The sequence below is a fragment of the Clavelina lepadiformis genome, chromosome 2 (genome assembly GCF_947623445.1).
Source record: "Clavelina lepadiformis chromosome 2, kaClaLepa1.1, whole genome shotgun sequence".
Taxonomy (NCBI): domain Eukaryota; kingdom Metazoa; phylum Chordata; class Ascidiacea; order Aplousobranchia; family Clavelinidae; genus Clavelina; species Clavelina lepadiformis.
In genome coordinates, this window is record NC_135241.1 from 1,444,759 (window position 1) to 1,472,020 (window position 27,262).

Genomic DNA, 27,262 nt, shown 5'->3' on the forward strand with positions numbered 1-27,262 from the left:
ACGGGTTTCGGTTTCGAGCAAACCCGGTTTGCAAACACAACTGTTCAGTTTCTCACAAGATTTGTGAAGGTTTGGTTTGAAAGTTGACGCTTCACTGCTGATCACACACAAAGTGCGTGTGAAAGCAGCTGAAATATTTAAGCTTCAGGTAATTCGAGCCAAGTCGAAATCAGTCGATTTACGCAAGAATACGCGCCGCATATTTTCTCAACTAATAATGAACCATTTTTGTCAAGCGATAAAACAAAGGGTTTCCTAGTATGGAAGCTGCTGACAGCGCAAACCTCTTACTTTTGACAAATAACTTTTGACAAATAACTTGCTTAAACCGGTTAAAAGTCACTTCTGAAATGCGTTTAACCATGAATTAATTATCTTCGAGGTTCTTCTGATACAAAATTAAAATTTGTGGCCAAGTTATTTTATGCAAATAAGAACTTGTTTTCTTATTAAATTTATTTGATTAAAATAAGAAATGTGTTTAAACTGCATCATTCCAGTAGTGTTCATGATCAAATATTTACGTGTGGGTACCATTTGTTGATTTTAATAGCTCATGGTAACTGTAGCTTTTATCAGATAAAAACGATATCAGATTGCTTTATGTGAACTGAATGGATGGACAGGAATAACTATTTCTCATAGCGTTTAGTTGGTTAAAAGCTTTTTAGCCTTTTGGATGAAACGTTGTCTTTGCAAACGCTGTTCTAATAAATGTTCGGTTAAAAACCGTTTTTATGAAAAAATATCAAAATAAGTGAACCACGTTGGCTGTTGATTACAGAAATAGATAAAAATAACCAGATTTTAGAGAATATTACATCGCAACATGGTGACGAAACAAGGCAGGTTTCGGAAAAAGTTAGGTAACTTACTTTGCGGAATAACCTAATTATTGTTGCGTAAAGACACTTTCGAAAATGCCTCACTGTCTCGTGATAAATGCATTCTTGCACTTGCATATAACAAAAAACAAAAACCGAAACTCACGACCTGACGTAATATAAAGCGGCAGAAGACGGCGGCACTTTCAGACGTTAGAATTCTCAAGCCGACTGTTTCTAACTCTCTTCTCAGCATAAATCAGATAGAAAGATTACAACAAGAGAGGAAAAATGTAGCGCTATTTCAATCAAATCGTTTTTTTTATTATTTAGCATAGGTAACAACACTTTTTGCGTATCAAAATGCACTTTTTAGTAATTGCTTTAACACTGGGTGCAATTTTGCTAATTGTCATACATCAAGGTAAGTAGTCGAGTGTCTAATTTTTTTTTAAAGGAACCCTGTAACAATCTATTGTATCTATAATCTATTTACTTTATTGTATTACAGTTTCGTCAGCTGTTAACGAGTCCTCATTAGCTACATTAGATCAGAATCCAGCGGTCAAATCGGCGGAAAATCATCACCGAATCGTGGGAGGAACCTCTGCCTCACTCGGGGAGATACCATGGCAAGGCCTCTTTTTAGCCAATGGTTTGTGCGGATGTTCATTGCTAAGCAGCATTTGGGCCGTGACCGCCGCTCATTGCACGGCAGGGTATGGTGTTTACAGTCGCATTGGATTAAAAAATCGGCAATATCTATAACCAACGACTACAATCTTGTGTTATATTGTTGTTGTTGTTATTGTTATATTTGTTTGGTTTAACACTTTCGATGTACTGAAGGTACTAAAGAAAGGAGTGTTTTTATTTTAAACAGGGAAACAAGTTCGGCCATTTCGCTTCATTTCGGTATAATTGATAGGTCACTTTTAGATCCAACCCATGGTTATTCGGTGTCAGAAATTCACGATCATCCTTGTAAGTGTTTGACTTTAGTTTCATTTTTCCCGATGACTGATAATGATAATCTCCCGGCGCTGTTCAGTGCTGAATCACATGTTCAAGTTATTTGTCAATTACGACCACTCGTGGAGGTTTGAAAAGTTAAAAATAAAAACACAATCATTTCAGCATACGATTCCAACACATATCAAAACGACATCAGTTTACTGAGAATCGTTGGCAGCGTTTCCGTTGGTGGCAACATACAAACCATATCCATACCTGCCAGTCTAAGTGGCAATGTTGTTAATGGAACTGATTGCTTAATATCAGGGTGGGGGACAACAACAGGTAGGTGTATAAGGCAGTTCCAAGTGGTACGCTCCTCTAGCTTTTGCCAGCAAGCTTGTAACGTAACAAAGCTTTGTTGTAGACGTAAATTTCAATAATTCAGACTGGCTGCCTGTCTCTCCGTTTGTTGAAGTGAAGTAATTGGTACTAAAAAGCATTCATTGGCTTTTTGGAAAATAAGTTGATATGGAAATCATTACATATATATATATCTATATATATATAGCCTACTAATGGATTAATTCCTAAGTTTAAAGATATCTCCAGTCATCATCCAAAACAAAGAAACCAAAATAAAGTTCTGTATATTTGGAGGAAAACTCCCACGAAAATAGTTCTTTGAATAATTGAGCCATTTTTATAACAACATATTTGTTTCGCGTTTTGTTTTTCCAGCCGATGGTTCGTTATCTCAGACACTTCTAAAGGCAACAGTTCCTATAGTAAGCAACTCACAATGTAATACCTGGTACAACAGAATTGGACAGACTGTCTACAACAATCAAGTCTGCGCCGGGTAAAGGTTTAGATAATTAATTTTGTTCGTTTACTCTCTATGATATATTTCCTCATCATTCACGACTTGAAAAAATTCTTTAAAATATGTCAAACATTACAATTTGAAATTTCCCTTTGAACAGATATGAACATGGCGGCATAGATGCATGCCAAGGTGACAGCGGTGGACCATTGGCATGCAAGGACTCGAACGGTACTTATATTTTAGAAGGGGTCACCAGTTGGGGAGTTGGATGCGCCGATGCGCTACAACCTGGAGTTTATACGAGGGTGTCGGAATACGTCGATTGGATAAAGAGTATAACATGTAAAACGTTTGTTGCATTAATGATCAAGTATCATAGTTTCTTTTTAAAGTTCTTTTTTAACGCTGCAACTAAAAGCAAACAAACAAAACGTATGATTGTTAAAAAGCACTCTCCACCTATGTTAACCCACAGCATATATATACTTTTGTTTTACTGTTACGTCAGCTGTCAACGAGTCCTCAGTGCGAATATATGGCGTCACGGCTGACGGTTTCACGGTGACGTTCGACCCAGTAGACGGCATTGTTGGAAATTACACGATTCGGTATAGAACTGGCGGGGCAGTGAACAGTATTTCTTGGCCCGATTCCTCGGTTCGCATCACGGGGGTTAATCCGGTTCAAAACCATTACCTTTTTGCCATCTCAGATGATGGTGGTGTCACATTTACAAGAAATTTCTCCACAAGTGAGTAACAGTTCAAATTAAAATTAAAATTTCGATTTCTGCTATTACTTTGTTCGTGCTTATTTGCAAAGTCTACAGAAAAACTTGCATTGATTACTTCAAAGAGATTTTTGTTACATTCTCTTTTACTTTTAAAAATTAAAAAAATAGATTTAAAATTAGAAACACTGCAAAATCAACAAAAACTAAGAACATACGTCGGCAACAACTTTTTGCAATCTCTTTAAGAACGCTTTTTATTCCTCAGAAATTTGGAATATCGTTGAGACTTCGGAAAACAGTTTGTCATTTTCGTGGGATACATGGCCAGATGCCATTTATTACTCTACCGCAATATTCACAAATTATTCTTTGCTATACGACGGGACTGCGGATGATATTGTAAGTAACATGGTGGCAAAAAGTTTAAGTAACTCGCCGCAGTAATCTTAACAAGTCGAGAAACTTTCTTCGTTTAGAATATTCAAATGCCTCAATGATTTATATTCAGGTTTTCACCAACACTTCCGACAACTTCAAGACGTTTAATGGTTTATCACCAGGAGTCAATTATACCGTGGTGGTGGGAGTTAGAGATGTAGGAGATCCATTCGATACCCTCTTGTTTGCAGTCACTCAAGTTACTGGTATGTAGAATCCGTGTTTATTAATACTCAACAATAGCTTATTTTCCTTAAAACGGGTCCTTTCCCACTTTGCTTGATCAAACAGGGTTGCCATACGAGAAAACAAAGTGAGTATGTATTTGGGGGATTCTGTGAGACTTATTACTTTATAAGGGGGGGGGGGGGGGGGTATCAGGGGGCCACTCCCAATAAAGTTTTTAAAGTTTGAAAGGTAAAAACATCTCCTCTGATCATTTCGAAGTCATGCCGATTCACAACAAATTGTACGACTAAACAAGACATGCAAAATACAAAGTTAATCAAACACAGCATACTGCATGCATGGAGGGTACGCCATTGAGCCAACCCAAGCCTACATTATTTTTCATAGAATAAATAGTGACTAGGATGAGTACATAACTAGACCCACTCGCGAAGGCAAACCTGAGGTCAATTGCACCTCAGACGTTACTGCCACAACATGAACGTAACATATTCGTTGTTATTACATGCCACATCTTCGCATATTTAAGTGTTTAGACGCATTGGAAAAAAAATTGTTTTTTGCAGCTTTCTATACCATCGTTGTTATCATACTCAAGCAGAAAAAAGTTTATGCAAATTTTTAATATTTATGTAAAATGTTCAGATGGTGCTTGTAGTTCCGGTTTGACTATTACACAAGATAATAGTGGAATGAATGGAACTATCACTTCCCCAAACTATCCGGGCAATTACAGCAACAATTTAACTTGCACTTGGACCATCCAAGCGCCAACAGATAAGGTGTGGAACTGTGACTTGTGAAAGTGGACCAAAAGCTTAAACATCGTTTTTTTCTTTTAATTTCATTCTTTCAATGTTAGTTTTAGCTTTCAATTATTTTGTATGATTTTGTGAAGGTGATTGAAGTGCGGTTCGTCGATTTTGAGTTAGAAACTTGCTTTCCACTTTTGGCATATTTCGATTTTCTTAACGTTTTCGACGGTGAAATTCAGGAAGTAAGTTTTCATTTTGCTGCAAATCGAATGAAAACAAATTTAAGTATTTTGCTTGCTGATGCATGTTTGAATATACTTGCATGACCAATACTACACCGTTCATATGATACCAAATAATGTTTTTATAATTACGAATCAGACTTAATGTTAAGTTTTAGTAATTGAAACAATAAGATCATTGTTAAAGCACGTTGGTTACCGTTTGTTTTCGCTACGTTTTGAAAGACTTGCCTGTACTGAACAAGTGATGGACGACCAACTAAAAATTATCTGCACTATATAGAAACAAGCAACATGTAGTAAAGCAACACGATGCGTCTTTTAATATGTATTTGCTACAGTGGTTGGAAATAACTTCTATCTTTTTTCTTGGGGTCAAGAGTCTAATCAAAAAATCAAAAATATTGTCGCACATTTTCCTTGTCTTCAGTTGAGCTTGTAACAAGACAAAATGGAATGTTTGAGATGAGATTTGCCGATGTTGTCATTACATAAGATGGACTAGAATATATTGTCTTTCAGTACTTTATGCTGTGTGGAGACAACGTACCTTCCACTTTTGTGTCAACATTCAGTCAAGTGAGATTCCAATTTGAAACTGACGGGATTGGATCAGCAAGAGGCTTCCGAATCGAATGGAATTTTGTTGGTATAACAAACATAGGTTTTCACTATTTTACGTTGATTACAGTCCATTGATAGTTGTACATATATCGATAGAGCTATTTGTTGAAATTCGATTTGTTTAGATGTCGAGCCAACTTGTGGAACCCAAAACTGCTCGCTCCATGCGAGTTGCGTGAATGGAACATGCGAGTGCGACTTTGGTTTCACTGGAAACGCAACCAGCTCTTGTAATGACGTCAACGAATGCCTGGATACCGTGTCCATCTGTGGCTCAAATGCCCTTTGCACGAACGCAATTGGATCTTTCCGTTGTAGTTGCATAGCAGGAACAACTCTTGCCTCAGGATCATGCATGCCAAGTGAGATTTTAATCATTTACTTTGAATGTTGAATCATACAAAAACCTTTTGTTGTTGTATGATTGGATTTCAAGAGTTGCAATTTTGCAATACTGTGTGTGTAGGCGATATAAAATACAAGTTACTGTACATAGCAGTACACAGAAAAAAATATTTTGAATCAAGTTAACTTATTGTGCACTGACATGGAAAAAGCTACTCAAAGTTTTCAAATTTATAGAGATGAAATCATTTTTAAAAAAGTTTTAGTTTAGTTAAAAAATTTTAACATTTTTTTAAAGTTTTCTGTCCGGAAGAGTTACTTTGGTACCAAAATACTTCGAGCATATTAGTCATGTTTCCCCAAACCAAAGCCGGACGTTCAAGTGAAAGTTTAAATGTATGTCCGCCCAATACAGCTAACGGTAAATACTTATATTGTTATAATGTATCCAAACTTATGTGTCTCAAACAAGTTTTTTATAATGTTAATGCAAATTTTCTATGTATCACAACCTGATAAACATTTGCAGCGGGTGTTCCATACGGTAACCGGGCATGCAGTTTGGACGGTACTTGGCTTGCTCCTAAATGGTTGACATCTTGTGAGAGAAATGCCCAGGTATAATTATCGGCCACGATTACAAGTGCATTGGCTTTCAACAGTAAACACTTTATGATGTCATAAAGTTAAGATACACAATGGTTAAAGTGTTTGGTTACTTTGCAGAGTTATATAAACCAGACGTTTAACTCAACAATGGAAAGACAAGAAGCCGCCAATGACCTGGAATTATTCACTTTGCAAGCACAAAATTTTACTGCTGATAATGTCACCACAACCGTACAAGCTTTAGAAAATGTGATCAACGCAGAAACCCTGGATCAAAACGTAAAAACTTTGGCCTACATAAGACAGACTGTTACTGTATCGTTCATTGCCTTGATTTGGTAGACAAATACTGCAGCGCAAAAATAAGATTTTCCTATATATGATATCACAGTATTAATGTAGCTATATTAATCATTCAATATTCAACGTCTCTTTATAACTTCTTTGTTGGTTGAACATGAAAGAGCAAATGTCAACTTTACCGCATATTCTTGGCGACATTTACCAAACCAATTAACATTTTTTCCATTTTATTCCCTTATTTATTAACAAAGCTTTTTGATACTCGATAAGTTTGTTTAACGAACCGTTCAATTGCTGTTTAGACGTCGTCTGCAGCTGTGGCCACGGTTGGGAATTTACTCACAGTCTCTCGGGATGAACTTCAACAAAGTGGTCAAGCGACAAAGTAAAATGGCGTTTGTTTTACGTCAACAGCCAGGAAGAAAATTACTATTGAAAGATTTCTATCTTGCTTTTATTAGTCTATTTCAAATCCTGGACTCTGTCGGAGAAAGGGTCGAGGTCAACACTGGTGAAGAGTTCCAAGAAGTCAGCAGCACATTGGCCGTTGCTGTTGTTCAACCCGATCCTACATGTGAGGGTGAAGCAATAGATTGTCTCCAATCATTGCTGACGCATTTTTAAGGCGTTGTAATTACATTTCAGCTGCGGGACAAGGAATTGGATATAGTTTCAGGTCTTTACCATTTGCGGATGATGTTGGATTTCGATCAGATCAGTTCAAAACCTTTACAAGGTCCCCGAGAGAAGACGCGTCATCTTTCATACAATTACCACGTGATGCGCTTATGAGAAGTCAAGGTTGGAACGACAACTTTAACGTTTGCACGTTAACCTATTCTTAGATTGCATTTATGCTTACCAGTTATAAAACAGTTTCCATTACCCCTAAGTAGCAATAATGCCCTTGGCTTGACCTCAGATAGCGGTTTTATGCTTTTTCATTCAATTTCTTTTTCATTATTAGCAGTTATCTTTATGTCGACTATGTCTAAATACAATAGATGAATAAGCGACAATGTAAGCACAAATAATCAACTTTCACTGCAAGAAATAACTGATTAAGAAACCGGGAATCACATTTATGTTTGTTTAATGCATTTCATGATTTTAACTTCGTATTTACAAAGACAACCGGGCGAGTTTCTACGCCTTTTCCGACGACACATTCTTTCGAGCGTCATCGACATCTTACGGGAATTCTTCAAATGAATTTATCGGGTCAGAGCTCATATTCTCAGCGACAGTCGTCAACGCTACGGAGATGATAAATTTTGAAGATCCAGTCGTGATGCGGTTTGCTTTCACTTCGGTAATTGTTTTTGTGTTTATGGGCAACTAGTTATTCAGAACCATGCATAAAATAATTAATTACAACATATTTTAAGCGTTATTTCTTTGCTTACTTTCAATTTTGAGAATATATTCAGATATATTATAATGAAGAATTCCAGTTTGATTGTTACCACTTTTGGAAAGCAATTGGCCAAATGTGTGCATATTGTGTACATTGAAGTATATTATTCAATGTAAAAACCCTATAGAGACATAAGTTATGCAAACAGATTAATTAGCAGGTGTTTGAAGTGGTAGACGTCATTAACAATACAATGTAATATTAATCAGACGATGTAATCATTTACTACTTAAACAAACACAACCAGATTATAATGTTCGTTCTTAAAAGTTACGACACAATATGACTGCACTTTACAGCATATTTGCATTTGTCTTAGTTCTGTTTTTTTCTCGAATTTCTCAATCTTTTCAACGTTTTGAAACTCTTTTTTGTTTTGTTTTTTAAGAATGTGACAGAATCCAACAATTTTCAAAAGATGTGCGTGTTTTGGAACGAGACTGGAGGAGGATTTTGGTCAAGTGAAGGTTTGGTTCGGCAAACTATCACCAGCAATAGCGCCGAATGTCAATTTAATCACCTCACCAATTTCGCCACATTGTTTGTAAGTTTAAAATCAAGATCTGTCGGATATCATAATGCAAGCTTTATTTTTATTCATCATTGTTACGAAATAGTGCGAAGGCTGTTATGGCATCAAAAAACCGAAAATTTCAATTTAACTTTAGAAACATGAATAAGCAAAGCATTCACACAAATTGAAAAAGTTTTCTTGTAACGAACGCTTTGTTTACAGTCTACAGGTTCTGTAGATATACCAGGTCTTGATCTCGTGTCCATAATTGGATCTTCTGTTTCAATCTTTTGTTTGGTTGGTTTGCTGATCACTTTTGCTTTTGTAAAGTACGTTTGTTTTGAAACAACTTCATTTACGTATATTAGTATATCGTTGTAGAAAGCATTTTGTTAGTTTATTTGTTCGTTCATCTTTTTGCCTGTCTGTATACTGTAGTGTTTATCATGCACAGCACATACCATTTCTTCCTATGACTAAACTTTTATTGTTAAATTTATTGAGGCGAATTAATTGATTATGTTTGATATTTTTTGCAGAAAACTGCGAGTAGGAGCCAAATTTCGCTCCGCATTTCTCTTAATCAACCTCAGCTTTGCGCTTTTATTTCTCAACATTACATTAATCATCAGTGAAAATATAGAGAAGATGTCGGAAGGATGCAAAGTGATCGCGGTCTTCATTCATTTTTCACTTCTTTCATCATTGTCCTGGATGATGGTGGAAGGAGCCGTTATCTACGTCACTGTAGTTCACGTGAGTGACAAATGCGCAAAGAAATAAAAAATGTCGAGATCATTAAAATCAAATAAAGCAAAGGTTGTAGCGTATACACTGTACAGTTACTTGTTTGATATTGAACCTTACAGGGTTTATATGCTCGTGCTAACATCACCGACCGCCAAGTGATAACTGCTTCTATGTTGTGGGGATGGTTGATGCCTGCTATTTTGGTTTCTATTGTGGCGGGAGTTGACATTAATAATTACTCAAGAAACGATGCAGAGTAAGATCTCTTTGTTAAAGATACCGACTCAGCAGAGCATTCTCCTGTCGGACACACAGCTCTTTATGTTATGATTTGTTTCTTATAAGTTAATGTTTGTAACACAACCTATTTGCATTAAGGTGCTGGCTACGCAAAGATTTGGTGAATTACTTGAGCACAATCCCTGCCGCAATAATCTTAGCGATCAACTTAATACTTTACGTCGCCACTCTGACATTCCTCTTTCGTAAACGGCGGCCAACAGGAGCAAAGGTATAAAAATATCGTTAGTAGGCTACTTGTGATGGCGTGGGAATGTTCTAGACCTGGGAAGAGACCGAATATATCTCTCCTGTGGTTACATGGCAACGCGGTTGTAAACCTTTCACTGAAATTGTTTTTAATAAAACTTTTTTGATATTTAGAAATCTGACGTTCGCAAGAACGTTATCCTTTCTGTGACTCTGTTTGTGACTGTCGGTGGGTCATGGTTGTTTGGATTGGCAATCCCAAGCACAGAAACATACAGCAAGAATGCTTCCATTGTCTTCGCATACATTTTCACCATTCTGAACGCCTTTCAAGGTGCTTTATGTGATGTCATAATTGGTTAAAACTTACAGGCCTAATTTTGTAGAACATGAGAGAAATTATTGCATCCTTTATGGAAAAAAATGCAAGTTTTGTTTTAATTGTCAGCTTATTTGTTTTTAGGCTTCTTCTTGTTCTTGTTATACGTTGTGAGGCAATATTTTACAAGGAATCTTTTCATGCCATTCATAAAGAAAGCTGCTAAGTCTTTCACCAATACTCAAAGGTAATCTCCTTGAAATCAGCGAAACAATTGCAAACAATTTACGATAAAAGTTTGCCACTTTTAATCTTCATCAGTGTTTTATAATTTTTTTATTGAAAACAAAAACTTAATAAACTTTACTTTTCTTTGTATTCCTTTTTTAGTACCAAAGTATTCTCAACGACTCAGAACGACAGCGTAAAAGGAACCATTTAACGCTGCAAAAAGCGAAGCTATTTTTGGTTTTGTAGTGACTACTAAAAATCAGAATATGCAAAATATGAATGGAATGCGGCAAACTGTTGCGTCTTAGAAAACTTGCTTGATTGTCACTCAACATCGTTCTTCGTAATGGCTCTTCTAATCCATAACATTAGTAGATTGTAAATAGTCTTTACTAATTCAGTTTTTTACACAAATGTTTTTCACCAGTCAAACAATAATAGAATAAATTTAACAAAATGTTAAATTTATGCTAACACATTTATTTCAAATTGTGAAAGTCTATAAAAAGACTGTATTACATGAAATGCTTTTAATGTTTGTATATGTTGTATCGATCACAGCAATGCCAGTGTTTACTGTTGACTGTTGCTGAGGTCATGAACTTGTTGAAAAACGGTATAGCATTATTGCTATATATATTATTATAGAAGGAAGAACAGAAGTTACTATTTTGTGGTTGTTTGATGAACCTGCTTCGTCTGTATATCAATAGAGACTATGACATTAAGGTTTCAATTATCACAAATTATAGGGAAAGTTCGTTTTTTATTTGTCTTGTATATATTGATTTATACCTTATACGCCCAAAACGTTTTATGCTTATTGTGCTGGGTGACCTATACTGTATAATACCCCATACCAAGTATATACATATATATATATATATATATGTATATTTCATTACCATGAGGTTCTCGGAATTTAAAACCTGCTGTAAGCTTTTATGATGAGCGTTATCTTGATTATATCAATACCATACCCGGAGTTTCCGGAATGCACAAAATTTAATGAATATCTTAATTGGATTTAGCAATGAATTGGACGATTGGTTTTGACAAAATTTTATTTTTAGCATTAAAAACGTACATTTGGTTGAATTGGAAGTTGAACAGGGGCAGATGCAAATTGTAGTAATACATGTAGTATGTGTATATGCAGTATATTATACATGTAATATATGTATGTAGTAATATATATATGTAGAAAATAATTTCTAATACAAAACTAAACACGCTGGCCTACACTGTCACTAACTTTGAATTAACGATAAATAGATATCTTAATGCGGTGGGTCTATATAATTGGACTTCATGGTTATAAGCTTTGCATTAATGCTCGCACTTCAAACCGACACTGCAGCATATACATAGCGAAAACAGATTTTGGCCACGCTGAAATGGTAATGGCTAAACTTACTTACACTTTATAGAAGGCTATACCGATGTCTTGACTATAACTGAAACTTGTTATAAGATTTTCTTTAGTGTAAAATACCACAAGCGTGTTTAAGTTTCTGATTTCGAAATGAAAATCAGAAGATCTGAACCGAATCTACATGAAATATATGCCGCTTTGTAGCGGAAAGCCAATCGCAAGATAAAAACCGAATGGTGACGCTTTAGAGTTAATTTGTGCGCTGGACAAAGTTATGACTCGTCACCCTCTTGTGATTCTACTTCTTCTTCATTATGTTCAAATTAAATCGCGCAAGCGCAAAACATTGTTCACCAATAACAAAAACTGTCATACAAGAATGTTTTACCAAGGCCAGAGATGGCAATACACTGCAATTCTATAATAGTAACAAACTGCTGTAACACGGTACTTTTTCAGTACTAATATCGATACTTACTTAGTACCATTAGTACTTTTGAAAAAAAGTACTGAACCTGCGTATCAAATTACTTTTTTGAAGAAATTTCCGTCGGTCTCGGTACTCTTAGGGTGATTATTTCGAGGTTTTGAAAAGTAGATTTTCCAAAATTTCATTTTCCAGTAATCAAACCCACAAGGCAACATTCAGCGCTGTTTGTCCTTTTAATAATCCATAAATATCTAATAAAGTTGCAAAAAGTGAGGTAACGTATTTTGCGACCTACGGTAGGCTATACTAATCTCTAGAAGTCTAGATGGATAATTCAATCGCTGAGTTCCATAATTAATCGTCATCTGATGTCAGTGATAAATGATACTGCGTCTTATCTTACTCAATGGAGCATTCACAAGACATAACTTAACAAAGGATTAATTGCTGTTAGTAAAATTGGTCCTAATTATTTGATGCAAACAGGCTAACTTTAGCCCACAAAATAACGTAAAACCTTCACGTTTTTTGTTGAATACTTCTTCAAATTGTACGGCATTCTTTATGGTATCTTTTGCTCACCACTCCAACGTTGAAGCAAGATTTCGATATCATACAGGGTCGTTGGGTCTTGCAGAAAAATGTTTTCGTCCTTTGCATCGGATCCTGTTAATGCTACTCGATTTGATAGGCATGACGCAATGTTGGAGAGTAATCGTTGTTGAAGTCTAATACGGACACTATACACTAGTGTTATGAATAGTGTTAGGACAGAATCAAAATTTAACTCGGTGTGCTTCTGTTTACAAGTGTGTATGCTTTACCGTTATCAGCTTAAAACATATTCAAACACATTTTGCAAGTTGTGCAGAGAATCTTCATGGCCAAGAGTTAAATTATTAGCATTTTTGGGTACAATAAAATAAGATATGATACGAGTAAATTTTTCAGAAAAAATCTGCTGCTAAAATAAAAGTACATATACAAATATCAAATGCACAATAAACATAAACAGTTTTTGTGCATATACAGTATACATCATTATATGCAGATTTTATGAATACTTTTATTATATACTGCAGAGCAAAATATGAAAAGGTTAATGCCAGCCTACGCTAAAATGTACAAGCTAAGAATGTAGCCTACATCAAACAAAAACAAACAGTCTGTAAACATTTCTATGCACTTCTTCCACAAATACGAAAATGCATCAATTATACCAAGGGCGGGCATCGCTGGTATGACCATGGCCAGCAAATATTATCCGTGAACATGAACCAGATGCAATACAGCTATTGTCATAGAATTTCATAACTTAAAATAGATGTCTGTAAAAACTTGAAAGTTTGAATAGAACGACGACCAATGGCAATTATGAAAACGAAAAAGAGGATTTTGTTGTTGCCAGAAAAACCTTTCTTTAAACGTATTGTCAAATTTATTCTATTTATGATAAATTGGTGAACAACATTTGTGTAAGAACTTTAAGCGGTAAAGACTATTTACAATCTACTAATGTTATGGATTAGAAGAACCATTATGAAGAACGATGTTTGTGTGACAATCAAGTAAGTTTTCTGAGACGCAAAAGTTTGCTGCACTCCATTCATATTTTGCATATTCTGATTTTTAGGAGTCGTTACAAAATGTAATAACATCGCTCAGTGTAAAGTTAAATGGCTCCTTTTGCGCTGTCGTTCTGCGTCGTTGACAATACTTTGGAACTAAAAAAAGGTTTAAAACAAAAAAAGCAAATTGAATAATACTTTTGACAAAAACTAAAAGAGCGAAACTAAATATGTTTGTGGATTTCAAGAAACAAAAGTCATAAAACATTGATAAAAATTGGCAAATTTTTTTATAAATGGTTTCCTTCATTGCGCTCATTTCAATGAAATTACCTTTGAGTGTCCGGGAAAGACGTAATAACTTTCTTTATGAATGGTATGAAAAGATTCGCCGTGAAATATTGCCTCACAACGTATAATAAGAACAAGAAGAAGCCTAAAAACAAATAAGCTGATAATTAAAACAAAACTTGCATTTTTTCCATAAAGGATGCGATAATTTCTCTCATGTTCTATAGAAATATAAATTTTAACCAATTATGGCGTCACATAACGCACCTTGAAAGGCGTTCAGAATGGTGAAAATGTATGCGAAGACAATAGAAGCATTCTTGCTGTATGTTTCTGTGCTTGGGATTGCCAATCCAAACAACCATGATCCACCGATAGTCACAAACAGAGTCACAGAAAGGATAACGTTCTTGCGAACATCAGATTTCTAAATATCAAAAACGTTTTATTCATACAATTTCAGTGAAAGGTTTACAACCGCGTTGCCATGTAACCACAGGAGAGTTATATTCAGTCTACAGAACATTCCCATGCAATCACAAGTAGCCTACAAAAGATGTTTTTATACCTTTGCTCCAGTTGGCCGCCGTCTACGAATAAGGAATGTAAGAGTGGCGAGGTAAAGTATTAAGTTGATCGCTAAGATTATTGCGGCAGGGATTGTGCTCAAGAAATTCACCAAATCTTTTCGTAGCCAGCACCTTAATGCAAATAGTTTCTGTCACAAACATTAACTTATACGAAACAAATACAACACAAAGGGCTGTGTGTCCGACAAGAGAGCGCTCTGCTGAGTCGGGATCTTTAACAAAGAGATCTTACTCTGCATCGTTTCTTGAGTAATTATTAATGTCAACTCCCACCACAATAGAAACCACAACAGCAGGCATCAACCATCCCCACAACATAGAACTAGTTACCACTTGGCGGTTGGTGATGTTAGCACGAGCATATAAACCCTATAAAGTTCAATATCAAACAAGTAACTGTACAGTGTATACGCTACAAACTTTGCTTTATTTGATTTTAATGATCTCGACATTTTTTATTTCTTTGCGCATTTGTCACTCACGTGAACTACAGTGACGTAGATAACGGCTCCTTCCACCATCATCCAGGACAATGATGCAAGAAGTGAAAAATGAATAAAGACCGCGATCACTTTGCATCCTTCCGACATCTTCTCTATATTTTCACTGATGATCAATGTAATGTTGAGAAATAAAAGCGCAAAGCTGAGGTTGATTAAAAGAAATGCGGAGCGAAATTTGGCTCCTACTCGCAGTTTTCTGCAAAAAATATAAAACATTATCAATTAATTCGTCTCAATAAATTTAACAATAAAAGTTTAGTCATAGGAAGAAATGGTATATGCTGTGCAAGATAAACACTACAGTATACAGACAGGCAAAAAGATGAACAAACAAATAAACTAACAAAAAGCTTTCTACACCAATATACTAATATACGTAAATGAAGTTTTATCAAACAAAAAATATCAAACATTATCATTTAATTCGTCTCAATAAATTTAACAATAAAAGTTTAGTGATAGGCAGAAATGGTATGTGCTGTGCATGATAAACACTACAGTATACAGACAGGCAAAAAGATGAACAAACAAATAAACTAACAAATCGCTTTCTACACCGATATACTAATAAACGTAAATGAAGTTGTTTCAAAGCAAACGTACTTTACAAAAGCAAAAGTGATCAGCAAACCAACCAAACAAAAAATTGAAACAGAAGATCCAATTATGGACACGAGATCAAGACCTGGTATATCTACAGAACCTGTAGACTGTAAACAAAGCGTTGGTTACAAGAAAAACTTTTTCAGTTGTTGTGAATGCTTTGCCTATATTCATGTTTCTAAAGTTAAATTGAAATTTTCGGTATTTTGGTGCCATAACAGCCTTCACACTATTTCGTAACAACGACGAATAAAAATAAAGCTTGCATTATGATATCCGACAGATCTTGATTTTAAACTTACAAACAATGTGGCGAAATTGGTGAGGTGATTAAATTGACATTCCGCGGTATTGCTGGTGATAGTTTGCCGAACCAAACCTTCACTTGACCAAAATCCTCCTCCAGTTTCATTCCAAAACACGCACATCTTTTGAAAATTGTTGGATTCTGACACATTCTTAAAACAAAAAAGAGTTTCAAAACGTTGAAACGATAGAAAAATTTGAAAAAAACACACAAGACAAATGCAAACATGCTGTAAAGTGAAGACATATTGAGTAGTAACTTAAAAAAACGAACGTTATGATCTGGTTGTGTTTCTTTAAGAAGTAAATGATTACATCGCCTGATTAATACTACATTACATTGTTAATGAGTACGTTTACCACTTCAAACTCTTGCTAATTAATATGTTTGCATATTTTATGGCTCTATAAAGTTTTTGTATTAAATTTAATCTGTATACTTCCATGTACACAATATGCACATATTTGACAAAATTGCTTTCCAAAATTGGTAACAATCAAACTGGAACTTTTACATAAGAGTATATCTGAATATATTCTTAAAATTGAAAGTATAAAGCAAAGAAATAACGTTAAAAATTTGTTGTAATTAATTATTTTATGTGGTTCGGAATGTTTAGTTGCCCATAAACACAAAAACAATTACCGAAGTGAAAGCAAATCGCATCACGACTGGATCTTCAAAATTTATCATCTTCGTAGCGTTGACGACTGTCGCTGAGAATATGAGCTCTGATCCGATAAACTCATTTGAAGAATTCCCGTAAGATGTCGATGACGCTCGAAAGAATGTGTCGTCGAAAAAGGCGTAGAAACTCGCCCGGTTGTCTTTGTTAATACGAAGTTACAATCATGAAATGCATTAAACAAACGTGGACGGGATTCCCGGTTTCTTAATCAGTTATTTGTTTGCAGTGAAAGTTGATTATTTGCTGTAGCCTACATTGTCGCTTATTCATCTATTGTACTTAGGCATAGTCGAAAGTAAAGATAATTAACTACCGATAATAAAAAAGAAATTGAACGAAAAAGCATAAAACCGCTATCTGAGGTCAAGCCAGGGCATTATTACTACGTCGGGTGATGGAAACTGTTTTATAACTGGTAAGCATAAATCCAATCTAAGAACAGGTTATCGTGCAAACGGAAAAGTTGTCGTTTCAACCTTGACTTCTCATAAGCGCATCACGTGGTAATTGTATGAAAGATGACGCGTCTTCTCTCGGGGACCTTGTAAAGGTGTTGAATTGATCTGATCGAAATCCAACATCATCCGCAAATGGTAAAGACCTGAAACTATATCCAATTCCTTGTTCCGCAGCTGAAATGTAATTACAACGCCTTAGAAATGCATCAGTAAAGATTGGAGACAGTCTATTGCTTCAGCCTCACATGTAGGATCGGGTTGAACAACAGCAACGGCCAATGTGCTGCTGACTTCTTGGAACTCTTCACCAGCATTGACCTCAACCCTTTCTCCGACAGAGTCCAGGATTTGAAATAGACTAATAAAAGCAAGATAGAAATGTTTCAAAGGTAATTTTCTCCCTGGCTGTTGAAGTAAAACAAACGCCATTTTACTTTGTCGCTTGACCGCTTTGTTCAAGTTCATCCCGAGAGACTGTGAGTAAATTCCCAACCGTGGCCACAGCTGAAGACGACGTCTAAACAGCAATTGAACGGTTCGTTAAACAAACTTATCGAGTGTCAATAAACTTTTTTAATAAACAAATGAATGAAATGAAAAAAATACTAATTGGTTTGGTAAATTTCGCCAAGAATATGCGGTAAAGTTGACATTTGCTTTTTCATGACCAATCAATAAAGAAGTTATAAAGAGACGTTGAATATTGAATGATTAATAAAGTTTATAGTAATACTGTGATATAGTATGTAAGAAAATTTTATTTTTGCGCTGTAGTATTTATCTACCAAATCAACGCAATGAACAACACAATAACAGTCTGTCTTATGTTTTTACGTTTTGATCCAGTGTTTCTGCGTTAATCACATTTTCTAAAGCTTGTACGGTTGTGGTGACATTATCAGCAGTAAAGTTTTGTGCTTGCAAAGTGAATAATTCCAGGTCATTGGCAGCTTCTTGTCTTTCCATTGTTGAGTTAAACGTCTGATTTATATAACTCTGCAAAGTAACCAAGCACTTTAACCATTGTCTATCTTAACTTTATGACATCATAGAGTGGGTAGTGTTGAAGGCCAATGCATTTGTAATCGTGGCAGATTATACCTGGGCATTTCTCTCACAAGATGTCAACCATTTAGGAGCAAGCCAAGTACCGTCCAAACTGCATGCCCGGTTACCGTAAGGAACACCCGCTGCAAATGTTTATCAGGTTGTGATACATAGAGAATTGTGAAGAGAGATTTTTAACTTTGCATTAACATTATTAAAAAATTGTTTGAGATACATAAGTTTGGATACAGTATAACAATATAAGTATTTACCGTTTGCTGTGTTGGGCGGACATACATTTAAACTTTCACTTGAACGTCCGGCTTTGGTTTGGGGAAACATGACTAATATGTTCGAAGTATTTTGGTACCAAAGTAACTCTTCCGGACAGAAAACTTTAAAAAATGTTTAACATTTTTAACTAAATTAAAACTTTTTTAAAAATTATTTCATCTCCTTAAATTAGAAAACTTTGAACAGCTTTTTCAATGTCAGTGCACAATAAGTTTAGTTTAATTCAAAATATTTTTTTCTGCGTACTACTACATACAGTAACTTGTATTTCAAATCGCCTAGACGCACAGTAATACAAAATTGCAACTCTTGAAATCAACCATAAAACCACAAAAGGTTTTTGTATGATTCAACGTTCAAAGTAAATGATTAAAATCTCACTTGGCATGCAGGATCCTGAGGCAAGAGTTGTTCCTGCTATGCAAATACAACGGAAAGATCCAATTGCGTTCGTGCAAAGGGCATTTGAGCCACAGATGGACACTGTATCCAGGCATTCGTTGACGTCATCACAAGAGCTGGTTGCGTTTCCAGTGAAACCAGGGTCGCACTCGCATGTTCCATTCACGCAACTCGCATGGAGCGAGCAGTTTTGGGTTCCACAGGTTGGCTCGACATCTAAACAAATCGAATTTTAACAAGTAGCTCTATCGATATATGTACAACTATCAATGGACTGTAATCAACGTAAAATAGTGAAAACCTATGTTTGTTATATCAACAAACTTCCATTCGATTCGGAAGCCTCTTGCTGTTCCAATCCAGTCAGTTTCAAATTGAAATCTCACTTGACCGAATGTTGACACAAAAGTAGGAGGTACGTTGTCTCCACACAGCATGAAGTACTGAAAGACAATTTATATTTTAGTCCATCTTATGTAATGACAGCATCGGCAAATCTCATCTCAAATTTTCCATTTTGTCTTGTTACAAGCTCAACTGAAGACAAGGAAAATGTGCGACAATATTTTTGATTTTTTGATTAGAATCTTGACCACAAGAAAAAACATAGAAGTTATTTCCAGCCACTGTAATGTATACATTAAAAGACGCATTGTGTTGCTTTCCTACATGATGCTTGTTTCAATATAGTGCAGATAATTTCAAGTTGGTCGTCCATCACTCGTACAGTACAAGCAAGTTTTTCAAAACGTAGCGAAAACAAACTGCAACCAACGTGCTTTAACAATTATCTTATTGTTTCAATTACTAAAACTTAACATTAAGTCTGATTGGTAATTATAAAAACATTATTTGGTATGATATGAACGGTGTAGTATTGGTCATACAAGTACATTCAAATATGCATCAGCAAGCAAAAGACTTAAATTTATTTTCATTAGATCTGCAGCAAAATAAAAACTTACTTCCTGAATTTCACCGTCGAAAACGTTAAGAAAATCGTAATATGCCAAAAATGGAAAGCAAGTTTCTAACTCAAAATCGACGAACCGCACTTCAATCACCTTCACAAAATCATACAAAATAATTGAAAGCTAAAACTAAAATGGAAAGAATCAAATTAAAATAAACAAACGATGTTTAAGCTTTTGGTCCACTTTTACAAGTCACAGTTCCACACCTTATCTGTTGGCGCTTGTATGGTCCAAGTGCAAGTTAAATTGTTGCTGTAATTGCCTGGATAGTTTGGGGAAGTGATAGTTCCATTCATTCCACTATTATCTTGTGTAATAGTTAAACCGGAACTACAAGCACCATCTGAATCTTTTACATAAATAATGAAAATTGGCATAAACTTTTTTCTGCTTGAGTATTACAACAAAGATGGTATAGAAAGCTACAAACAAAATCTTTCCGATGCGTCTAAACACTCAAATATACGAAGATTTGGCATGTAAAAGCAATGAATATGTTACGTGTATGTTATGGCAATAACCAGAGATGTAATAAATTATGACAACTTTCCAGAATGTAAACAGTGAGAGCAAAAAGTATTAAAACAAATGCATGACTCTGGTCCCAATGTTGTGTGTTTCGATTAACCCGCAGGGTGTCGTGTGCGTGACGAAAACCGGTCCCAAATCCAATTGCTTCAACTTGTCCAGAGAATGGCGGCCAGAAAAGCGCGTTTAGACTTGCGGCCACTATCTTATTTAGGGGAATCCCCTCTACACAAAATTATTTCTTGAGAGCGTAAGTACTTTTACGTCCGCATTTTATTTCGTTCAAGGCATTTTTTGTTGCGCCTACTGATCGATTGTAACCTATAAAAAAGGTTACGTTCGGTTATATGGCGTTTCAAAATCGTTGCATGCTGCGTTTATTGGAAGTTTTTTATATTTTGCTTGTTTGGGGTCATAAAAAATTGTCCACATCGTTGATCATTCCCTAAGCTAAGCGAAGATTGGTGACGCGTCAAACAGCTCAGGATGTGAAGCAAGTTATTCGCAGCTGTTGGAGAAGCACATTCAGCCGTTCAAAACCCAGTATTGTCTACCAGGGCGCAAGAGGTGCTTTATTTGTCCACGATCGAAGGACAAAAAGTGCAGATTCACCTGCAGTAGATGTCACAACACCAGCTGTGAAGAACACAGCAAGATGGTCTGTAATCAGTGCCGTATGTATGGCCAATTGATCACTTATGTCTGATTATAACAGATTATGTATGTAATATGTTTGTTAGTAAGAAAGAGTTACATAATCTTACATATATCCTAGTTTATCATAAACAGCCCATCGATGGTTCATGGTACCTTTCTAAACCTTGCGTCAAGTAAGATTTTCTTGCATAATGTTGGTATAAAAATCGAAATTTTTTATGTAGGCCTACGTTTTATCAAAAATATTGGATTGTTATTTACGTATCCTTTTACCAAACTTGAAAGACCTTATTTCTGCATGTCACTGTAAGCCTACCAGGTAATTGGAAACAATTAATTGTATATAAACTATAGATGATTACCAACATTGTAGGTGTGAAAATTGTAAGCTATGATATGATAATGATCGCACAGTAGGTACTGTATTGTGATGATAATTGTGGTGGTTCGATATTACAATAAGTCGCGATAAAATGCAAGGCGCAAGTAGAACAATTAACCGGTTAACTTAATTATAAATTATTATTATAAGATGGAACGTACATTTTCGAAATTTTATGTAAAAACGCAAAATTGTTCCTTTTGGAATCATTTGTAGTTATAAAACCGAACTCACTGCCACGCTTTCAACAGCTCGTACACAATATTCATTTTCAACATGGCGACCAAATCGCAAACCACTATAGTTGTTCTCTTTACGCCAAAGAGTTTCTACGTCATCACTCTACCCATAGTTCTACCAAATAAGGTCTTTCCCATTGACCAATCGCGTGGCATTGATTTATTCCGCGCTTTTTTTACGAAATCTAGCCTCATGGGAATTCTTTTTCTTTGTTTTGAATTCCTGTCCTTAGATCTGATGAGCCGTGACTTGTTTGCTAGTGTTAGTTAGCGCTAGTGCTTGTAAGTTAACCCCCAGTTCTTTGTGTTAGCAAATCAGTTTAATCCCAGCCAATTTAGTATTACAGTATGACATTTAATTCGCTTGTGCACTACTCGTGTGAGGTATTACACAAGGAACATATCTGTCATAAAGACCGCATTTGCTGGCGGTAATTGTTTGTATATGAGCGAGGACGATTGATGGTTGGTGACTTGTTTTGCTTCTGCTTCGATTGATGAGTTCTCATTTCTCAAATTTGCGTGACTATGCTGTTAGTTGCTTGATTCTGTCTATATAAATTACTAAATTATAAAGTTCCCATTTTTATTTATTATAACACAAAGGCTTTCGCCTTCGGGCAAATCTTACTGAATGTTACATAGCGCTGTAGTAACCAGTGAAATCGATTACACGAAAAAGGAAAGATTGAAAACATTACATCAGTATTTATATGTGACACACCAGTTCAAGCGAGGAAATTATCTGACGTCATTAAGGAAAACGCAAGTCTGGTAAACAAATGAATTTCAATATCCCAAATTAAATTTCAAACATGTCAAAAACAACTCGTGAGTCGTGACGCAATCGTCACAGTATGAATTGGAAGTTATTTAGCTGCAATGTATTGTGTCAGTCAAGTGAGTACATAGGCCTAAGTATTAATTGTTGTGTATGACTATACGCAGGTAATACAAATATTGTTTAGTTGGCATTACTGAGACATTTTTCTGAGGTTTTGTAATCTTGTAGCATGTAACTCGCTAACAGGAGAAACAAAACATCACAGAAATATCATTTTACCCGAAGCAAATCTTTTTGTGTAAACTCATTTAGATTAACGAGACTTAGACTACCTGTTCCATTATTTTTATTAGGTTTGTATGAAAAGTGCTGCCGATTAGCGTATACTACGCAGCAGTGCTCAACCATTGTGCTGTCCAGTGAGCCAGATGAGGAATGTAACCAAAATACAAGATCACTATTAGCCTAAGTCTTGTACGAACTGATGATGAAAGGTAAATACTTTTCCATTTACTGTTATCATTGCTGAAAATTGCTGGCATTCATTCTTGGTTCGTGTGTGTTTATTGTAGATGTTTGAAAATGTGTAATTTTTTAGTCTATGCTAAACCTAATGTCAATGTTTAACACCAGTTTGTATTTAGTGAAGTGGGAGATTGGGATGGTTTGAGGGCAAAGAGGGCTGCAGTAGACTGCTGTGACAATATCCTAACGACCAAAAGAGCCGCATTAAAGTGAAACATTTCTGACGTTTTGCCAGAGGACGAGTCTTGCAGCAGTGGGGAAGAAATACCTATAAAGAATTCCTATTTTACTTCGTATTTTATCTTCGTTTCATTTTCTAATTTCCTGCGTTCTTGCTTTTGTCAAGTAAAACTTTCAATAAATGTCATTTGAAACGTATACGTTGCATTAAACCGCAAATGATCGTAGCTATTAGTAATGTTACTGAAAGGGTTTTATGTCAGGTAAAGACTAGGCCCAGAGAAAAATATAAGATAATTTTTCTCAGGCTCTTGCATGGTTATATAAGGCTTATCATCGGTCGCCATACTTGGGCCAAGCATTGCCCATTGTCAAATTTCCTGACCTCTTTCTAACATATATCTGTGGTTGTTGAATGGCGGACGTACCTTGGGCCAACTTTGTTCCTAACATGTGCGGTAGATATCACATAGTTAGGCCAAAGATAAATTTCTGACTGGGGGCCAGGATCAAATTATTTGTGTATTGAGCGCTCCACTACATTGTTCTGACAATCAACGCTGCTTGATAACAAACTGAGTTTTCCTCCAGATGTATTGTCTTTGATAGGGTCATATTGACCCAAAGGTACCGTTAAAGTGAATTTTTCATGGTACCAGAGCAGGGTTAATATAATAACCTTCATTTCGAGACGTTTTAAAGCGATTTTTGAGGCGAAAACCCAAAACTTTGCATTTCGCGAAATTTGCTCGGAGTGTCCAAGCGCGGGTTTTGAAATGGAAACTTCTGTTGTGAGAAGCTTTAGGTTGTGACGTCACAACAGCAAATGTCAATTAATACAAACTGGGTTTGCACCGAAAGCTCGTTTCGTAAAGTTATCGTTCAATGAGCTGGACTGATGCCCAACAACTGCAGTTAATATGAAACCATTGGGAAAGTTTCGTTTGCTACTGATTGCGTTACTGTGGGTACGGCGCAAAAATTTAACAGTGCTTCAATGACCACAGGCAGGGCATTCAATAATCGCCACTACATTGTTCACAACATTACAGCAGCTTCAATATCATAAAAGACCAAATACCTGCTTTCATGTGCAGTATCGGTGAGCTAGCCTCGCTCGTTCCTGCTGGGTAAATAACTTCAACGGTGAAATAATAATACGTGCCCGGAGTCAAGTTGGTTACTAGAACACTTGCAGTTACCGAAGTTACATTCTACGAATACACAGTACATTTACTAGTTAGAGAAATCCAGTACTATCCAACATCAAACTGCAAAAGGAAAACGCCGCAAACTAACCTGCAGAAAAGTTCCACTTTCCGAAGTGACAATGACGTTGTACATGGTGGAAGCTGGTGCTGAAGTAAAACTTACTTGCACCGTGTTTGAAGAAACTTCAGTTATGTCAAGTATAGCAGCCATTGGCATAACTATAAGATAAAATTACAAACTTATGCTACTAGTTACTGTAGCTTAAATTGTATAGGTTTAAAAAAAACAACGGTATATGGCGATTATAAAATCTTTCAGATACTCATAATCTTATTCAGCAGGTTTTTGCTTTTTATACAAGTGTTTGTTTAACAGCAACTTACCGCCTGATACAATAAAATCGAGGCAAGACAAGCCGGCATTATTAACTGAACACACTTCTAAGATATAAGGGACGCCATCAATAAGATTGGTCAGCGTCACGTTATTTGCGTTTGTGCCGCCAACGCCACCAATGCCACTGACTACTACCCTGGACGGAAACGCCAGTAATTGTGTCGTATAGCTGTCAGCACCTGCCACCGTCGTCCAGTTAACAGTCAGTTCAGTTGAAGTCTGAGATACAAACGACGCCTGAGGAGCGCTTGACCCTACAAAAGGTAAAAAGTGATTTGTGATATTGTTTTAGAGATAACGAAACGTTGATTAGCACTAATTAACGACAATTCCATACTTACGTGTAATTTGAGTGATTTCAAACAACAAAGTATCTGTAACACCAAAGTCGTTAAATGTGACCAACACTGTGTAAATGACGCCGGGCGATAGACCGTTGAAAGTCGCGTTTGGAGAAACCTAAATAGCAAGTATTGATTTGGACATGCTAAAGAAAGTTTCTCGTGTTGCTGATTGAGCTATAGGCGCAATGCGTTTCATTTTGTCATGAAATTACGTACCACGTCAAAGGTTGAGTTTACTAAAACATTTTCCTGTATACTGGCCGAATAGAAAGCTACGGTATCTGGCCATGGATCCCAAGAAAAGGCCAAACTGTTTTCTGATGTCTCACCGACATTCCAAATTTCTGAGGCAAGAAAAAGTTTGTCTTATTACAAAGTTTTGAGGACGTGTTGTCTACCAAATTGTTGTTGAAACATTCACAGTTTTGAACTTTTAAATCCATTTTAAAATTTCAATTGTTATAACTTACGTCTCCTACGGAAAAGGTATAACTTACGTCTCTTTCCAGTAACGCCACGTTTCATGCAAATGCACGCCACATTTCAAAAATATACATTATATATGTTATTAAGCAAATTTCAAATTTAAACTCACTCGTGGAAAAATCTCTTGTAAATGTGACACCACCATCGTCTGATATGGAAACAAGGTAATCGTTTTGAATCGGATTAACCCCCGTGATGCGAACCGAGGCGTCCGGCCAAGAAATATTGTTCACTGCCCCGCCAGTGCTGTACCGAATCGTGTAATTTCCAACAATGGCTACTGCTGGGTCGAACTCAACTGAAAAACCGTCAGCCGTGACGCCATATATTCTCACTGAAGACTCATTGACAGCAGACGTAACTGTAATACAAAAAAGTAGATAGATTAGGCCTATAGATACAGTAGATTGTTACAGAGTTCCTTTTACAAAATATTTCTTTAAGTACTTATTACTTACCTTGCCGCACGCAAGTTAGCAAAATTGCACCCAGTGTTACTGCAGTCACTGAGAACCGCATTGTAACTATTTTTACTTGAAAAGTATTCTTACAAGAACTAAATGATCTACAAAAAAGTAAACAATTAAGATTAAAATCTGTAAATCAATGAAGTTCTATGAAAAATTTTATTCTATGCTCTTGCTTAGCAAAACGTATTTTAACGAAATTACACGCTCAACAAACCATGATTTTTTTAAGTGACGTCACTGTGACAAACAATATCCTTATGTGTGTGCTTTTCACCGCGTATGAAGTGGTAAAATGAAAAGCGCTGTCAAGGTTTAAACTAAACTTTCCTTTCATCATGAAAATACAAGCAATGACTTACACTACAAAATATTAATGAAACAACTAAGTTTCTGTACGTAATAAAATACGTAAATACAATTGTTTTTACCTGAAAACCGTTGACAGTCAATATCCGGCCAATCTGAATAAAAGTTGCCATATGGTTTATGTATTGCTGCTTTCATGAAACAAGAAACTATTGATACAAACATTCCAAAACGACATTTTGAACTCAAATAAATGATACAGTCGTTTGCAACATAACTTTCCTTTTCGTTTCTGATATAGTTAAAATCTCTCATTCTGCTCAGTTCTGAAGGAAGAGAGAATCTATTTAAGACGTTTCTGACGTTTGAAAACTTTTCTTCATCTTTTTTATGTCTCGCCACAAACGTGGAAGCATTTTTTTGGAAAATGCAAGTAGAAGGCAGAGATAACAGACCAGCGAGACATTGAAGGAAATCGTTGCAAATTTGTTACGCAAAAACTTTCCGTCATCAAGCGCCGACACAATGACATTATCCAAGTGTATTCAGGGACATGCCTGGCCATGAAATTACGATATCATCTGTGGCAACTTACGATCTCCGATCTTGCTTTTTTACTAAATTTTGTAATCAACACCTAACTTTGCGGTTAAAATTT

The 27,262-nt window shown here is 35.9% G+C and overlaps 2 protein-coding genes and 1 long non-coding RNA gene across 4 annotated transcripts; 2 read left to right on the plus strand and 1 right to left on the minus strand.

Annotated features, from left to right (window-relative positions):
• The first annotated feature begins 1,155 nt into the window (after positions 1-1,155).
• On the plus strand, positions 1,156-11,992 carry LOC143447285 (uncharacterized). The gene is made up of 28 exons (XM_076947311.1): positions 1,156-1,248; positions 1,336-1,543; positions 1,708-1,808; positions 1,962-2,123; positions 2,520-2,640; positions 2,765-2,949; positions 3,116-3,358; positions 3,606-3,739; positions 3,849-3,984; positions 4,613-4,749; positions 4,866-4,964; positions 5,487-5,613; positions 5,714-5,950; positions 6,232-6,354; positions 6,463-6,551; positions 6,660-6,821; positions 7,148-7,230; positions 7,307-7,419; positions 7,491-7,646; positions 7,976-8,157; positions 8,651-8,806; positions 8,999-9,105; positions 9,316-9,532; positions 9,646-9,782; positions 9,905-10,037; positions 10,190-10,349; positions 10,479-10,581; positions 10,725-11,992. The coding sequence occupies exons 1-28, from the start codon at positions 1,188-1,190 to the stop codon at positions 10,774-10,776; spliced, it is 3,924 nt and encodes a 1,307-aa protein (XP_076803426.1). The 5' UTR covers positions 1,156-1,187; the 3' UTR covers positions 10,777-11,992.
• A 1,192-nt stretch (positions 11,993-13,184) lies between these two features.
• Positions 13,185-26,938, minus strand: LOC143447384 (adhesion G protein-coupled receptor L4-like). Of its 2 annotated transcripts, none has more exons than XM_076947461.1 (27): positions 26,727-26,938; positions 26,287-26,393; positions 25,938-26,189; positions 25,559-25,686; positions 25,340-25,457; positions 24,986-25,252; positions 24,690-24,820; positions 24,472-24,604; positions 20,302-20,444; positions 20,087-20,185; positions 19,423-19,564; positions 19,101-19,337; positions 18,698-18,820; positions 18,480-18,568; positions 18,213-18,374; positions 17,813-17,895; positions 17,624-17,736; positions 17,397-17,552; positions 16,878-17,059; positions 16,228-16,383; positions 15,926-16,032; positions 15,302-15,518; positions 15,052-15,188; positions 14,798-14,930; positions 14,497-14,656; positions 14,272-14,374; positions 13,185-14,094 (listed from the first exon to the last, which is right to left on the minus strand). In XM_076947461.1, exons 2-27 carry the CDS (start codon positions 26,345-26,347, stop codon positions 14,043-14,045), a joined length of 3,684 nt encoding a protein of 1,227 aa, XP_076803576.1. In that variant the 5' UTR covers positions 26,348-26,393; positions 26,727-26,938; the 3' UTR covers positions 13,185-14,042. The 2 variants fall into 2 exon arrangements, with proteins under 2 accessions (XP_076803576.1, XP_076803577.1); XM_076947462.1 differs by having other exon boundaries at positions 13,186-14,094; positions 20,302-20,438.
• LOC143446048 (uncharacterized) lies at positions 22,238-23,694 on the plus strand. The gene is made up of 3 exons (XR_013113883.1): positions 22,238-22,801; positions 23,039-23,179; positions 23,330-23,694. It is a non-coding gene; the product is annotated as an uncharacterized LOC143446048 (long non-coding RNA).
• Positions 26,939-27,262: the final 324 nt, after the last annotated feature.

Coding starts and splice junctions, on each gene's coding strand:
- LOC143447285 (XM_076947311.1), top strand. CDS start 1,188: ATGCACTTTTTAGTAATTGCTTTAACACTGGGTGCAATTTTGCTAATT. Junction 1,544..1,707: donor GCCGCTCATTGCACGGCAGG/GTATGGTGTTTA, acceptor TATTTTAAACAG/GGAAACAAGTTCGGCCATTT. Junction 3,740..3,848: donor ACGGGACTGCGGATGATATT/GTAAGTAACATG, acceptor ATTTATATTCAG/GTTTTCACCAACACTTCCGA.
- LOC143447384 (XM_076947461.1), bottom strand. CDS start 26,347: ATGCGGTTCTCAGTGACTGCAGTAACACTGGGTGCAATTTTGCTAACT. Junction 18,569..18,697: donor TCCGCCCAACACAGCAAACG/GTAAATACTTAT, acceptor AAACATTTGCAG/CGGGTGTTCCTTACGGTAAC. Junction 18,375..18,479: donor CTTGTGAGAGAAATGCCCAG/GTATAATCTGCC, acceptor GTTACTTTGCAG/AGTTATATAAATCAGACGTT.